Raw genomic sequence first — 17,889 nt, forward strand, 5'->3', positions numbered from 1 at the left:
ATCAATGAGTGATATATTTCTCTTAGAAGAAATTTAAAGGTCTGAGTGAATAAACTATACAGAGAACAATACCTGTTGTATTTGTTAGATGGGACAATAGAACTGCCAAAAGTTTAAATGGACAGGTAACTTGCAGGTGAATCTATGGAAAGGTTCAATAGGGTTTGCAATAAAGTCAATCAACATTTGTGCACTTTTCAGAAAAGAAAGCATATAAATTCAGTGGACTTAATTTTTTTTATTTTAAAGACTTCAAAGAGCCTGCATCACTTATTTGTCATTTTTTCATATTGAATACAATGTTATTAGAATATTTTTTTGAATTTAAATTATGTGCGCCAAAAAAAATTTCCCCTATTGGAATTTTGAAAACAAGGGAAAAAAATGTCATCCTTAGTTTCTGTCTATCCATTAAAGGTTTAAAGATAAATGACAAAATAATGATAATAAACACAGAGATATGTCTTACCTATATATGATTTTGATATTTAAATACAAATATTGATATTAAAATGACAATGCTTCAACATGTAAAAAGTAAAATCACAAAAATACTGAACTTAGAGGAAAATCAATTTGGAAAGTCCATAATCACATGGCAAAATCAAATAACAAAACACATCAAAAATGAATGGACAAGAACTGTCATATTCCTGACTTGGTACAGGCATTTTTAAATGTAGAAAATAGGGCAAAATTATGCAAAACATTCAATGTCAATGCAGCAGGACTGCAGGATCAAATTCTATCTTCTGAACAGAGATGTGTGAATGCTGCTACAACTACATACTAAACATTATTGACATATAATACCATTAGTGGTTCCCTAAATCTTTCAGATTGCTGCCACAGTCAATGACCTCAGAAACAGCAAGTCTTGGTCTGTGACTTACCAGTATTAGTAACTTGTGATGATGATTGTTATTTAAAAATAAGCATATGTGGGATGATTTAAATAAGCATATGTGGGATGATTTTAGCTGAGGCAATAATTAACCAGTCCAAATGATATGGATTATAGACTGTAGATAACTATGGCTTTCAACAATGAGCAAAACACATACCATATATATATGGCTTTCAACAATGAGCAAAACACATACCATATATATATGGCTTTCACCAATGAGCAAAACCAAACCACAAAGTCTGCTATAAAAGGTCAAGAAAAGGTCAAATGTGCAACAATACTTAGGACAAATGAACATGTTGAAATATCTCACCTGCTATATACTGATCATGAATGAATTTATGTTGAAATTCTTAAAAAGCTTCATATGCAATTGATATTATCAATGATCAATGTAAAGGCCGTCAAGGTTAGATTACTCTATGAAACAAACATATATGCCTTACAATCATTACATACACCAAATATAAAATTGAGAATGGAAATGGGGAATGTGTCAAAGAGACAACAACCCGACCAAATAAAAAAAAAATCAACAGCAGAAGGTCACCAACAGGTCTTCAATGTAGCGAGAAATTCCTGCACCCGGAGGCGTCCTTCAGCTGGCCCCTAAACAAATATATACTAGTTCAGTGATAATGAACGCCATACTAATTTCCAAATTGTACACAAGAAACTAAAATTAAAATAATACAAGACTAACAAAGGCCAGAGGCTCCTGACTTGGGACAGGCGCAAAAATGCGGTGGGGTTAAACATGTTTGTGAGATCTCAACCCTCCCCCTATACCTCTAACCAATGTAGAAAAGTAAATGCATAACAATACACACATTAAAATTCAGTTCAAGAGAAGTCCGAGTCTGATGTCAGAAGATGTAACCAAAGAAAATAAACAAAATGACAATAATACATAAATAACAACAGACTACTAGCAGTTAGGGAGCTACCATTTGATTTTTATGGGGGGGCTAGGATGAAATTTGAAAAAAATAGGCAGGACAGGAGTTATGAGTAAAAAAAAAGGCAGGATGAGACACTTGCAAAAAAAAAAAAAGTCAGGATGACAATTTAGGTAAAAAAAATCAGGATAAACTAAAAAAAAAATGCAGGACCGAACAGAGTGAAAAATAAAAAGACAGGACAGAGATTACAGCTAAAAAAAAAGGCAGGACAACATTTTTCATCCCAGCCCTCCCATAAAAATCAAATGGTAGCTCCCTTAACTGACATGCCAGCTCCAGACTTCAATTAAACTGACTAAAAGATTATGATTTCATCATATGAACATCAGGCACAATCCTTCCCGTTAGGGGTTTAGTATCATACCATCATAACATATATGAGAAGAACATAACCCGTGTCATGCCAACAACTGTTTTTAGAACAAATGTGTTTAGTTCCGACGCAAAGACCTTATCAGTGACTCAATATTAACGCCAAAAATGCAATCTTTAATGACTTGACAACAGTATCGTAATTATATACCTTCTTAATAAGTCTTTTCAAAGGTTTTGTAAGTTTATGAGGTGAATACTGACACCTTTGTGCTTTATAAAGAATATTTCCTTAAAAAATTGGATGTGAAATACCTGAACGTATAAGAAGTCTGCATGTTGAGCTATATTTACGAATGATGTCTTTATACCGATGATAAAATTTAGTAAATGTTTTGACTAGTTTGTGATATCGAAAACCCTGGTGTAATAATTTTTCAGTAATACATAAATTTCTCTCGTTAAAATCTAAAACATTGTTACATACACGAGCGAATCGTACAAGTTGAGATGTATTAACACCGTAAGATGGTGACAAGGGAATTTACATATTGATTATAGTATCTGAGAAAGACATAACAATGACCTTTGATTCATGGAAATAAGGTTAATGTCAGATGAAAATGCCAGACAGACAAGTTACATGCATTTATACAACATTTCAGAAACCAAATGTAGTTGACCTGGCATGAATTGTGAAAATGAAAAGGAACATGCCAGACAGACATGTACCTTATACACCATATTTATTTTCCCTATTGCTCACATAACCTGAGAAGCTAACCTTACCATGAAAACTTAACATTGATACAACTAACTGAGAAAATGAGGACACATGTCAAGGTCAGATAAAACTTGCCAAACTGACACATACATTCTCTACACGAAACAAAGTTACCTACTGCCTATTGTATACGAAATAGAGTTGAGGTGACCAATTATAATCTTTTTATCCCTATTTTACCTATGATCACTTTGTTCATTTCAATGATAACAAGCATGTGCGCCCATTTTTGTCGAGCCTGCAACTTTTGTTGCAGAAGGCTCGACATAGGGATAGTGATCCGGTGGCGGCGTTAGCTAACTTCTTAAAAGCTTTATATTTTAGAAGGTAGAAGACCTGGATGCTTCATACTTTGAATATGGATGCCTCATGTTACAAACTTTCGTCAGTCACATGTCCAATGTCCTTGACCTCATTTTTTTATGGTTCAGTGACTACATGAAAAAAAAGTTAAGATTTTTTGTAATGTTAAATTCTCTCTTATTATAAGTAATTGGATAACCATATTTGGTATGTGTGTACCTTGCAAGGTCCTCATGCCCGTCAGACAGTTTTCACTTGACCTCAACCTCAATTCATGGATCAGTGAACAAGGTTAAGTTTTGGTGGTCAAGTCCATATCTCAGATACTATAAGCAATAGGTCTAGTTTATTCAGTGTATGAAAGGACTGTAAGGTGTACATGTCGAACTTGCAGGTGTCATCTGACCTTGACCTCATTTTCATGGTTCAGTGGTTATAGTTAAGTTTTTGTGTTTTGGTCTGTTTTTCTTATTCTATATGTAATAGGTCTACTATATTTGGTGTATGGAATGATTGTAAGGTGTACATGTCTAGCAGACAGGTGTCATCTGACCTTGACCTCATTTTCATGGTTCAGTGGTTATAGTTAAGTTTTTGTGTTTTGGTCTGTTTTTCTTATTCTATATGTAATAGGTCTTCTATATTTGGTGTATGGAATGATTGTAAGATGTTCATGTCTAATTGACAGGTGTCATCTGACCTTGACCTCATTTTTCAGGGTTCAGTGGTCAAAGTTAAGTTTTTGAGTTTTGGTCTATTTTTCTAATACTTTATGCATTAGGTCAACTATATTTGGTGTATGGAAATATTTTATGATTTATATGTCTGTTATGCAGGTTTTATTTTACCTTGACCTCATTTTCACAGCTTATTGCTCAGTGCTAAGTTCTGGTGTTTTGGTCTGTTTTTCTGAATTTATAAGCAATAAGTCAACTAAATTTGTTGTATTGAAGAATTGTTAGCTGTACATGTCAGGCTGGCATGGTTCATCTGATCTTGACCTCATTTTCATGGTTCATTAATCAATGTTTTGTTTTCTTGGTTAATGTTGAGTTTATGTGACAGTTGTAATAAAGCTTTATATTTGGTCTATCAATATAATATCTATGATTAGTAAAGAAGGCGACATTTCAGTGTGTGCACTCTTGTTATTTATATGAAGTGTTGGAGGAAACAGGAATGGACCAATATGCCTCAGTGATCAATAAGTAACCATTAACAGCTTGCTGTACAGTATGGTTTTTAGCTAATTGTTGAAAGCAATACATTATAAGTTGGTGGTGGAGATTTGTCTTGTTTGCAGTCATACCACATCTTCTTATTTTTATATTTTCTAACCACAACTCATAATTGCAAAGCTTTGTCTAGGTCAAGCAGAAATAACAAAGTCATTGTGTACTGAATATTTTATTTAATAACTAGATTGATAATTCATGTATATATTGGCACTAACACCGAGTTATCATTTAATTTCTAAGATCAACGATTTCAAAGTATGATAACCTTTATACTGCTTTAATTCAGGACATTTAAAAGTCGCAATGAAAAAAATAAATTATTGAAATATATCCTAAAATGCAAAATTCTACATTAAAAAATAACTTTTTTTTTTTTTTTTTGAAATTGACTTAAAGATTGATTCTTAAATTTATAACAGCTGTTCTGCAAAACAATCTATTATATGTCATGACTAGCTTATCACAATATACCAGGGTCATAGTTCATGCCAGGGTCATAGTTCAAGGTATAAACTATATCATCATTAGCTTATAAACTGGCAAGCTCTTCTTCCAGCAATAATTCCTGACAGAATCTCAAAAACATGTGTATTTTTAATGACTTGCAAATTAATCAAAACTCCTTTCTATCTTAGTAACAGTAAAAACTTTATATAGATTTTTCAATAAATCATTCAAACATATTAACATTTTTATAGCACAAAACCAGAGCAGATAATGAGACTTAGTATTTATCCATTCAATGAGCTATCCACCATATATCGTTTTCTGTGATGCTAATTATTGAAAATCTTTATCTACCAATGATCTTTCATAGACTTGAATACTTCCTCAATTACCTCTGTTATTCACTCAGAACAAACGAAAGTGACATAGAATTACGTTAAATTTAAGAATCCAAATGCTTACAAAGGAAGTTTGGTTTCAGGAGGTACAAAATTGTTCACTGAGTGCATGCCTTCAATTATGGAATGTAAAATATATTGTACTTGAGATCTTAAATGCAAATTTGCATATGAGACTAAGATTTTTCCTCTTTTAAAATATTTCCAAACCATGTTTTGAACTAGTAAGATTTGTATCAAGAACCAATTATTATTTTAATATTTCCTTTAGAAACATTTGAAACAACAGTATTTTATGATGTATATAAAGCTTTTCTTTTGATTTTGGTCTTTTAATATTCCTGACATTGTAGTCATGGATTGCATGTATAGTCATGGAACCTTATTCTTTTGGAAAGTTACAGCCCAATTTATTTATTTTTCTTTAATATGTTTTTAATTTAAAATAACATATTTGCATCAAATTTGAAAAGGAAAAACTATGAAAATTACCTTATTTTAATCTGGTCCTTTAAAAAGCAATAGTTTGCCAAAAGTGATCTAAAACATTGAAGTAGATATAAGTGGGTTTAATCTCTTTTAGGGGAGGCAGCTGTTCATTTTGAATTTTGCCAGAAATTTGTATATGCACACAGCTAATATTTCTGCACCAAAGTAACCAAACAACATCTGAAACACTACATCTGTTTATCAGTAACATCATTGAAATTAAAAAAATATTAAGACAGAATTTTTGATTTTTTTGTCAATATCAGGGAAAGATAATTGCTCTTATCAATCCTCCTTTCTCAAACTAAAAGACTCCTAGTGATCAGGTTGCACATTATATCACAGAAGCTTCTAGAAAAATGAAAGGATAACACACTTTTAAAAAGATTTTGATGTCTATAAGTGAGAAGGCTTTCACAGTTCTATCCAATCATTTCTAGGCTTTCATAAAAACAGTTCTATCCAATCATTTCTAGGCTTTCATAAGAACAGTTCTATCCAATCATTTCTAGGCTTACATCAGAAAGATTACTATCTATACTCAATAATATTTTGCATGATTGGTAAGAACACAATGTTATCACAGAAATTCTCTAAGTACACTGTATACGAGTTGTACTAACATACTGTATAATTCAGTTAGTACTAACAGACTTATCACAACTTAATTCTCATCTTTGGTCTATCATCTTACATCTTCCCTAGCCAAGGGTTATGATCCACTCCCGCTCTATCCACCCTTGGCGGATTGAGTTAAAATTTTGGAGACACAAGGTAAAGATTTTTATTGGTTGCAGTCGAAACTCGCTGCATCCAATCAAAAAGCGCCTATAACATGATCACTTGTAAATGTAGAAAGTGTTTGTAAACAATTGCCACATGTTTATTGTGCAACAAGTCTTCACATCCCTAAACATATGACCACATACAGTGAAAATTTTAATATTTTTAATCGACTAATAGAAGTTCCTTTGTATATTTCTTGCACAAATGCATGAATTTTGATGTATATTTTTGTTTCCTGCATTACCAAGTGTGTAGAATCTAGGCTCTACCGTGTTTTTATCTTCCAATTGAAGAGTTCAAGTGCTACCAATGGTCATGAACAATGTATTCAGAATGGGCGTGACTTTAATATTCTGATAGATGGCTCAATATTGTAATCACAAATGTTGGCTTAAACCACCAGGTGGAGAGAAACGGGAGTGGAACTTAACCCTTGGCTAGCGAAGATGATCATCTAAAAGCAAATAATTGTAAATATTGTGGTCAAATAAATCTCAATAGTATCTTCATACTAAAACTATTGTTTACATATAGATGACAAAAAAATCTACAAATTAAAATTACTTGGCCATTGCAAATAAATAGAGAGTGATGTAATAAATAATATCTATCTACCAACTCAGTTACATAATAAAATAAAACATTTAAAAATCTCATCAGCTAATAATTAACATTAATTTTTTGAACTTTTTTTAAATTTTACAATGTCATTACTGTTTCTTGGATAAAAGTAACCTAGAAACAAATCTCTAATAACAGTATTTTGAAACATGAAATTATTCTTTTATCATTTTAACCTGAATCGTCCAACTAGCTACCTGATATCTCAAACAATAATTAGTAACAAATAACAGCAGTACAATTTGAACCCTGTTCTTAAAAACCCTGAAGTTTGATTAATTCCCTAATTCTACATATCAAAGGTATTACAAATAAACAAAAATATACAACAGAAAAAGTCAAATGGCTAAACTGTTTAGCTAGTTTCATACCCGCCTGTCCCCAAACATATTTGATGGAATTGTGTGCCCAACTTTATGTGAATGTGTTGTGTGTAGTAATGATACATATAAAACAAATGGATAACTATTCTAGATATAGCACCTTAAAAGTAACAGATTAAAATGATGTAAACATGAATACATATACCATTAAAAATATGTAAATAAAATAACATCAACAAACATAAAAATATCAGTGTGCTGCAGTTTAAGAGAGGAATGTTTGACATAACTTTGAATTCTGGTAGGAATGTTTGATTTATGCTTGACAAGCTTTAAGTATCACTGAACCGTAATTTTGTACCAGTTTTTTAATGTTATTCTTCATAATCCAAATTTCACTAAATTATTGAACAATTTTGATTCCCAAATTAAAAAAACACAATAAACATGACAAAGGTCATAACAAGGTCAGATGACAAAGGTCATAACAAGGTCAGAGGACAAAGGTCATAACAAGATCAGATGACAAAGGTTATAACAGCTAGTGATGACATAGTGTGTTTATTCCAATACATTTCTTTCTTCAATAAAATATGAGATGAATACTTTTCCTCCAAACTAAAGCAGATTGCTCTCATTTGACCATTAAACGTTGTAACTAATCTCTAAACTATAGCTAAATTCTGCGTAAAGTTGTAAGGATGTCACATTACGTTAAACAGCAGTCCTTGCAATAATATTGTTTTAATTTGCCAATTTCATAAAGTAAATGTATTGAAACAAAACTGAGGTTCAGAAGTTTTTATATTACAAAAGTTATGCATTAAGTGATACTTTATAAACAATCAATTAGTAACAGCATGTTTGCAGTAAAATTCTTTTGAAAAGCACTTGGTCCCATTTCTGGTGTACAATCCATATTAAAACAGTAAAATATATGTACACAATATACATCAACTTTAACATGACCTTAGTCATTACTCTTCCTACTCTCTACAATCTACAATCCTTCTTTTATTCATATAATACATGTATTCTTCATATATTTCAAACATTCAATCATTCAGTCTCCATAGCATTCATGAACAGGATTTATTTACAAATAAATTATCATCTAAACATTTTTACATTTCCCATTTCAATAAAACACTTCTAAAAACTTTTATATCAGAGACATTTAATACGAGAGAAAGATCATATTCCTAAATCAGGTGACATCTCGGAGCTACACACCCATGAGATTCAAACTTATTACTATTGTAGGTGTGTCATAAAACAACCTTTTGTAGGCTATTATTCAAAAAATTTAAGGAGAAATTTTTGACTGCTCATGATTTAAACTTTCTGCTGAGAAACTTCACTATTTCCTGGAATGCAGTTTTTATCCAACTTTAAAAGAACGAAACTAAATTACTCTCTGTGCCATAAGTTGAGCAAACTTCTCTTATTAAATCTATGTTATATCGTAAAATTGAAATACAATTTGGAATGATAGCTTTTTAGTAAACCCTGAGAATATATATAAACATAATCAGTGTCATTCTAAGGCCATACCTATAAAATATGTTTAATACAGGACACTAAACTTTCATCTCTCATTCATACTGCACCAGATAGTTGTATTATTGTGTGCTGAGCATCACAATACATTATATACATTTAACACCGACATAATACTGTACTTAATGGGAAAAGACTTCACTTAGTCAAAACACTGTCAAATTATTCTTAGGAATCAATAGTTTTGCTGTTGAAATTATATAATAACCAAATGTAAGTAGTCTTCAGTTAAATGATTTTATTTTTTTTCTGAGATATGATCTTATCTTTGTTTTGCAATTTAGTCTGTCAAGAAATGAAGTTTGATCAATTATCTCCCTTGACAAGCTATCTTCTTACCTTGACCAGCAATATTAATTGAATAATCTGATTTTTTTTTCAAAGAAATAACTTATTTGAACAAATGAAAATTGCTTTTTCTGACTGAGGTTAAAATAAATCACATTTTTCATGATTACAGCCAGTGATTAGGACATAATTTAGTCTCATTTTCAATAACATCGTACTAGATGTAATAACATTGTTATATAAATGACACCTTAAAAGTGATTTAGTACTTACATGTTGGCCAATTTTTATAAAAATAGCATCTTCTTTAAAGACAATATTCATGTCAGCTTCACTATAGTTGTGTTTTACGGTTATATTGAAGATAAGCTGTTTATCCAATATTATTTTATTTAATATAGTATTTATTACAATGTTTTGATCTGTAAAGTCTTCTCTCATAACTCTACAACAGTAACTGGTGGGAGATAGTGGAATAAATAAATACACATAAAAAGGACAAACTAAAATGTGAACAATGACAAGGTCAATGACAAGGTCAACATGAGGTGTGAACAAGCCAACTGTTGTCTCTGATAGTCAATAGAAATAATCTTCAAATTTCTTAGCTTGAAATTTCCTTCCTTCTTTTCTAGTCTCGCTTGGGTCTACACTGCGAGCACCAGATTCAGTACTGCGAGAGACTGTAGTTGACTTGACTTGGCGCTGATAACGACGTGAGGTGAACATGGGCAAGCTTCCATTAAATATATCTTTAAGCGGGGGCAGGCGGACCGCCAGTCATCTTGGATTGACGGTCACTTTAGCGTTTGCGTAACTAGGCGCAGGTGACTGGGCATATGAGGGAGACGGGGTTGTGCTGAGTGACACAGAACCATTTTGTGATGTGTGACTGGATGCATGCACTGGTGCCTTGGGAGGCTTTTTAGAAACTTTTGGCAGCTGTGAGGATGAAGCACTGAAAATAATAATATACATTTAGTATAAATACAATAACAAGTGGACAATGAAATAATAATAAACATAAAAAGACAATAACAAGTGGAATAAACATAGTATAAAAACAATATCAAGTGGATAATAATAAACATATAGTTATGGTATAAAGACAATAATAAGTGGACAAGGTTTTACAACAGCTTGTTAGTGTGAATCAGAACATAGAACAGGTATACAACAAAATGTACTGTGGATTCATTTATTATCCTGGGAACCAATTTTCGGGGATTACTTGCATGTTTGTGGATATTTGATTTTGTGGTTTTGACGAAGTCTGCATACAAACCTTTGTCATTTGTTGAACATTTAATTTTCATGGTACACCTGATCCCACGAAAGCCACAAAGGTTGGTATCCAACAATTAAAATGAATCCACAGTAAGCTGAACAAACTTTTGACAAATATTCTTTTGATTTTGTGTTCAATTTTGGCCATTTTGGTTTTGTTTTTGGAAGAGTTGAATAATTTTTTCTGGAGTATTTGTTCACTATTTACATAAATAAAGGTGATATGTTTCTTTTGCTACAATACTTTTATCTCTTTGTTTTCTACTTGATCTTCAAACATGATAAGTACCTGTTATAAATTCAAGCACACATGTCCAGACGAGGCGAAAGAAAATAAAACTGTGAACTCTCTAAAAGATACCCCAACCCTACAATACTATTATTAATGTAAATCAGTAGTGCCGCCTCAAAACAACTTCTAAGATTTTTTTTCTGGAAAGTTTTGTAAAATGTTTGTGTACCAGATCAGCAGTCTTTGTTTTATTATATGTAACAGCTGTATCAAAGCATCATTGAATATCAAATTATGTTATATAATCATAATTCACTAAAATTGTCCTATAAAGACATCATAAAATCTCCTCCTCCTCATCCGTGTCTAATAAATAATCCTCCTCATCGGTATCAAATATCAATGGCCAGGATAGAGACCTAAGAACTCCGTACCTGTGTTTTACTGACTTTGGGTCCTTACTCTCTGCGTGTTTGGACAATGGAGCACTCTGCATTCTCAAATCTCTGTGACTGTTTAGACTATTGGGAGAACTCCACTACAATAACAGGTTTCTATAGTATAACATTTCGATTTTGCAACAGATAAGTCTACACTTAAATATAATTTGGTGCTATCATTAATTTATTAGGAAGCAAATGCATTTACTATATAGCCCAGTATATATGAACTAATTTCTGGAATCATGAATCATAATCTAAATTATAATTTTAAACAAGTTATTTCACTTATTTGGCCAGTAGAACTATTTGTTCATCTAAACAAACTTCAAACATTAGGGAATATTTTAAAATAATAAGTAGCTTTCAAAAACAGAATTTGAAAAATGAGAAAAATTGGGGGCCAAAAACAGGCCTTATTGTACCTTGTCCTTTGTATATGAATTAAACAGAATTTTTCTCAATATTGCAAAAATGAAAATTTCACTTTAGTCCAAAATGACAAAATCACAATAATAATTCTACACAATAATTTCAGAATATACATTTTACTGAATACTAATAACAAACTCAAAAATGTTACCCTTATCAGTTAACAATGTTTAACTGCCCATATTTACCTGATGATGAGGGCTAGATGATGGATTTTCTAAATGAACACCTTCTTCACAAAATGATTCCAGAATTAGTATACCTGAAATAATTATTGACAATATTTTAGGTGAAATCAAAAGTTTAAAAGGCATGTGTTCAAACAGGTTGCATTGTATCACATCTGCACCAATGAAAATTATATAAAACAGCACTGTATGAAGGAGATAAAATTTTGTTTCTTCTTTTCTTCACATTTAAAAATAAGATACTTTATTTACTCATGACAATATAACGTAAGAACTGATTTGAAATAAATTGTGTGTCTGAAAAACAAAATAAATAGACATATAATGATTTACTTTTATAAATGTGACCTATATGGAGAGTTGTTTCATTGGCACTCATACCACATCTTCCTATATCAATATACACTTGTAGGTTTAGTTCTTTGGATATGCTACATGACTTTTAGCCTGTTGACTATTTATTTCACTTTGGTCTTGTTGTCATATTGTCAATCTCACCACATTACTTTTTTGTCTGATCGTGAAATGTAACTTGGCCGTAATAATACCTTTCTGTTCCATTCTGTTAAATCTCTGCACCCACTGATCCAACAGTAAATTATAATACCTCGCTGATTCAAAGAATCGTAGGTATTTGTGAGTACTAGGTGTGGGGAATACCCTCTGGAAACCCCCTTTCCGACTGTCTTCGTCTATACTCTCAATCAAAACTCTCATGTCGTCTGGTGTTAAAACATCTAACATTGTTTGTAGAGTTTGCTGAAATGAAAATAGATTTCCCCACGGTTATTTTTACTTGTTTTCTATCTTTAACTAGGCTATGTACTTGATATTTCAAATATGCAAGAAATAACATATCTCTATTTCAGTCTAGTCATTACAATTCAACATTGGACCTTAAAAACCCATCATTTTGACTGCCTACAAAAGTAGATGGGCATTATGTTTCAGTTCTATGCTTGGGTTTTAGTTTTGGTTTAAGATAGATTAAAGCTTTGAGTTAAGGTAGGTTGAAGTTTAGATTTAAGGAAGTTTATGGTTACATCAACTAGAAACTTTTTAATCATGAAGTGGCCTGTTTAAAAAATATCTTCCAATTTTATAGGGTTTTGACCCAGATTTCACAGTTCTCTTGTTTATGAAAGAATGATAGTGTGGAGACATGGTGTCCTATATATGGTTACATATTCTTATCTAACAACTTACATCATCTTGGTGTCTTTGGCAGTAGAAGGCATGCTTGGCTCTCTCATCTGGCGCCATCTGTTGTGTAAATAGTCGTTTGTCCATACAGTAATCATTTGGGGGATGGTAAGAACTGGAATAAAATCAATATTTTATTATAATACGGTATATAATGAAAGAACCTAAGCTGACATCCTCAAATACACAACACCAGTGGAATGAAAGAAATTCAACCCCATACAAAATGGTTCCCCACTTGGAAATTCAAGTCATTACACTCCTTAAAAACAGTGTAAATCTTCTATACAACACACAGGGACAGGCAAGAAACAAGTATGTGCCCACATGACTTAAATACTAATGGAATATTTATTTTTACCACCTATTAAATTGTATTCTAGGTTTTAAGAGAAACATGAAATCAATTCTAATGTGGATTCAATAAAAAAGATGATGTTACATCATTCTCCAGAATATAAAGTGTTATTTTATAGCAGTGATGGTAAATGTCTTCTAAAAGGGTGTGCTTTGAGTATGTATTTCATTTCTTTGAGTTTCAGGGCAAATGTTGTATAATAAACTAAGAATATGTCCATGGGACAAACAGATATAAAGGGACATAACTCTAGAACATTTAAAAGGATACCACACATATCCAGATTAATGAAGTTTAGTAATGCCAAATATGTCCTGATGGGGGAATAATAAAACACTGGACTTTTGGTAGAAGTCTTCACAATCAAGCAAACAATTATGTCCTTCAAACTTCAAGTCGACAAGCCTGGTTTTTTTTTCTTTGAATGTTTAGTTCTAAAGGGATTATCAGCAAATGCTAATTTAAAGTCTTCATTATAATACAAAACATTCTTTTTTCATGATATGTAATAATCCCACAAATATAGATGTAAATAAAAAAAAAAACATGTGTAAATATCATTGAGTTGTGTGTATACCTAAATTCTGTAGCACTTGTTCCTGGAGCACTGCTGTGTGAGACATCTGTCTTGTCTGGTATTCGGAATCCAGCAATGTTAAATAGATCTCGGATCATGTGTCCCTTGATATTAATGTCAAGCTGAGAATTTGAATGAAGACTGAAAATCAAAAAAGCACAATTTTTTAATTTTCTTTAGTTAAAAGTCATTTTATTCATTCTTCTTGATGAGAGTCAATACAGGGGAGATAACTAATACTGGAAATTTTATCAATGTTTGAAATTTCACTTTTCAATGTTCAGTTAACAACACAAACTGGACTTAAACCCTATTTTACACATATTTTTTAGAACTTCACATCATAATAAACATATGCAACAAATTTCAGGTTGATGCGACAACTTCTTGATAAACTATTAAAACCTTACAGGACAGATACACAGACTGGAAAACATAATGCCCCCTACTTTTGTAGGAATGGCGTAATACAAGTGGAATGAAATATTTCTGTATTCATCAATCATGTTGCTCATCTAGATCTTGCTGGAAATGTCTACATAAAAAAAAATATGATCTAAGCCAATGAAAAAGCTTGAATTCTAATACTATGAATTCTTAAAATTAACAATGAATAAAGTATTACCTAGGTGAAATATTCACTTCTAGAATCCATGGTTTCAAACTTTCATCCAACATGACATCAAAACCAAACAGTTCATGGCAGCAGTATTTACTCTTACTATTAGACTTAATTAAACTGTTGATAGGAGATTCAGCACTGTAAACAGATACAATATACAAAAGATTAAGATATAAAAATTAAGACATTTTCATTGCAACATCAGTAAGGGATATAACTCATATTCAGTCAATACTTTAAGTTAATTTCAAATACAGCTATAGATTCAAATGGACCGATAACAAAGTGTTACTGGATAACAAAGTGTTACTTGATAACAAAGTGTTACTGGATAACAAAGTGTTACTGGATAACAAAGTGTTACTTGATAACAAAGTGTTACTTGATAACAAAGTGTTACTAGATAACAAAGTGTTACTGGATAACAAAGAGTTTCTGGATAACAAAGAGATAACAAAGTGTTACTAGATAACAAAGAGTTTCTGGATAACAAAGAGTTTCTGGATAACAAAGTGTTACTGGATAACAAAGTGTTACTGGATAACAAAGTGTTACTGGATAACAAAGTGTTACTGGATAACAAAGTGTTACTAGATAACAAAGAATTATAGTATATTTGTAAACTATATTACAAACACTTAGTCAACAACCCTCCATTCATAAATTGGAGAAAAAAGAGAGGATATAAAAAAGATATGAATGAAACATCTATTTCATAAAATACTAAGAAATAAAAGTATCTGAAAGATCTTGTATTCTCTAAATGATGGTTGCAACACATTACCCTGAACTATACAGTAAAAAGAACTTCAAATACATTTAACAGAAATATAAAATACATACCATATAATAGAACTTAAAAATACATTTAACAGAAATGTTTATACAGTAAACAGAAATGTAAAATACATTTAACAGAAATGTTTAATACATACCATATAATAGTTTTCACTACTAAATCCTTAATACTATCCCATATGGCATTTGTGTTGATCCCTTGTCTCTTCATGTAATTCCACAAAGCTTTTAATCCCCTGAAAAATTAAATTAAAAAAATTTTAAGTTCTTCTTCCGCTATGTAGAGATAGTATTTTTCTCAAATATATCATTTAAACATTGACAATTAAGAAAACAGAAGAAGAATTTGTCTCTCGTGTGTGTTTCTATCTTTCAAGTGAAATGTCCTATGAATGGACAGCAATGGTGCTTCTTCTAACAAAGCTACCACTTGCTACAACAAATTAGAAATAGTCTACTAGCACATCACATACACATTGGTTCTTCTTTCAATGGTTCTGAAATCTGATTTTTTCAGTAGCTGTCGTTTAATCATGTGGTTCCTCAGTGTGTCTCTTTTCTCATTTTTCTTATATATAGATTAGACCATTGGTTTTCCTGTTTGAATGGTTTTACACTAGTATTTTTTGGGGGCCCTTAATAGCTTCATGTTTAGTGTGAGCCATGGCTATGTTTTGAAGACCATACCTTGAACTATAATGGTTTACTTTTATAAATTGTGACTTGGATGGAGAGTTGTCTCATTGGCACTCATATCACATCTTCCTACATATTTTTAAGTCAATAGGGAGAATGACCTTTTATGGAATTTTGTTATCTTTTTGTGATCTTCTTACAGTCTTCTCCAAGGTTCAAAAGGTTAACAAGAGATTATTGTTAAAATGTATGCACTAGTTAAGAAATTAATTAAATTTGAATCTTTACCAACTTCATAACTATTTTTTTTCAATTTCTTATAAATGTTATGTCCATGAAACCGAAATTCCTTAAGTTGAGTAGTCAATAAATGTGTACTGCCTGGGTGAAAACAGTTTTTTTAAGCTTCTACCCCTTTTTGTTTGTCTTCCAGAATAATAATTATGTTTAAATGAACTAACAATATAAAATAATATCTATATAAATAATGTGGAATACCATTTATGTCCCTGACAAACTCCTTCATCCCCATTAGCCTGGTAATCAGCATTCTTCTTATTTACACTGTAGTTCGTTAAATGCATGAACTTGTTGTTCAAATTCTTCATGGAATTGGAGTACCTAAAATAAGGTATGACTAATTAAATTTCATTAAAATTGTTTTTAAAATAATTTTGAACTAACTTCTATGGCAAAGGAGTAGGTCCAGTAAGACCGCTTTTTGGCCCCAAAATATAGCAGTTTTACAAAATTGTTAAAATGTAAACTTTTAGTTATTTATTGGATAGTAGAAAGGTTCTGCTACATAAATATGGGCTGTTTTTGACAATACAGTGCACATATATTGTGTACTAGCACCATTAAGTCATGCTAAATTACTGAAATCTTAACAATTCCAGCATTTTACTTAAATTTTAGCCGGTTTTGGTGTAAAACGAAAGTGGCCGCATTCGTGTTCATCCAAAATATTGAAATGGAAGTTGTATTTGATAATAATACATAACATATATAAAGATTGAGGATGAACACGGATGCGGCTACTTTCGTTTTTGACAAAAACCATCTGAAAAGTGTCATTTTTTCGCATATTTCGTAGATTTTCCATATTTTAGCTTGAATCGTATCGTTTTTAATGACTGAATAAGTAAAAATCTTTCACATAAATTAATTGAATCATATGAAATAGACACTTAAGTGTTTAAAAAGTGGTCAAAATCTTTCGTCAGATGAAACTGAAATTTGAGGCCAAAATCGGTCCTTACCGGACCTACTCCTTTAAAGTATGCCTAAGTACAGTATATGTACCATGCTGTACTATAATTAACTATTCCAATGAAAATAGACATCTAATAGATCAATACACTTAAACTTAAATATAGCCGGTTGTATTTTCATGTTTTCCTTTACTTTTAACTTTGATTAGATTTTTATTTATGATAGCTTTTTAAAGATTTTTCAATTTCTTGTAAGAATACTGTTTCTCATGTCAATTATGAATTACCACACCATTTTCTTCTTTTTAAACACCGTACAAAGAATTGTTATAATTAGATTTCCTTCATAAGTGCATGTTTGCTTGTTTCATTATATATTAGCAGATTTTAACTTCCTTAACTCCAGCTGACAATAAAATCAATGAAAGACTACTTATAAAACAGTTCTGATTAGACTGTTAACAACTTAAGCAAAATCAGT

General features: G+C 31.3%; 1 protein-coding gene across 2 annotated transcripts in view; it reads right to left on the reverse strand.

Moving 5' to 3' along the window:
- Nucleotides 1-4,662: 4,662 nt before the first annotated feature.
- The window catches only part of LOC134706271 (tubulin monoglutamylase TTLL4-like), a 52,075-nt gene continuing 38,848 nt past the window's right edge, over nucleotides 4,663-17,889 (reverse strand). For both annotated transcript variants that reach the window (XM_063565044.1, XM_063565043.1), the window contains exons 9-17: nucleotides 16,693-16,815; nucleotides 15,696-15,794; nucleotides 14,764-14,898; nucleotides 14,139-14,279; nucleotides 13,207-13,318; nucleotides 12,549-12,759; nucleotides 12,001-12,074; nucleotides 11,375-11,478; nucleotides 4,663-10,379 (exon numbers count right to left, since the gene is read on the reverse strand). In XM_063565044.1, the coding sequence (XP_063421114.1) occupies nucleotides 10,202-10,379; nucleotides 11,375-11,478; nucleotides 12,001-12,074; nucleotides 12,549-12,759; nucleotides 13,207-13,318; nucleotides 14,139-14,279; nucleotides 14,764-14,898; nucleotides 15,696-15,794; nucleotides 16,693-16,815 (1,177 nt within the window). In that variant the 3' untranslated portion in view covers nucleotides 4,663-10,201. The remainder of the gene's footprint in view (nucleotides 10,380-11,374; nucleotides 11,479-12,000; nucleotides 12,075-12,548; nucleotides 12,760-13,206; nucleotides 13,319-14,138; nucleotides 14,280-14,763; nucleotides 14,899-15,695; nucleotides 15,795-16,692; nucleotides 16,816-17,889) is intronic.

Source organism: Mytilus trossulus, chromosome 2 (genome assembly GCF_036588685.1).
Source record: "Mytilus trossulus isolate FHL-02 chromosome 2, PNRI_Mtr1.1.1.hap1, whole genome shotgun sequence".
Classification (NCBI taxonomy): Eukaryota; Metazoa; Mollusca; class Bivalvia; order Mytilida; family Mytilidae; genus Mytilus; species Mytilus trossulus.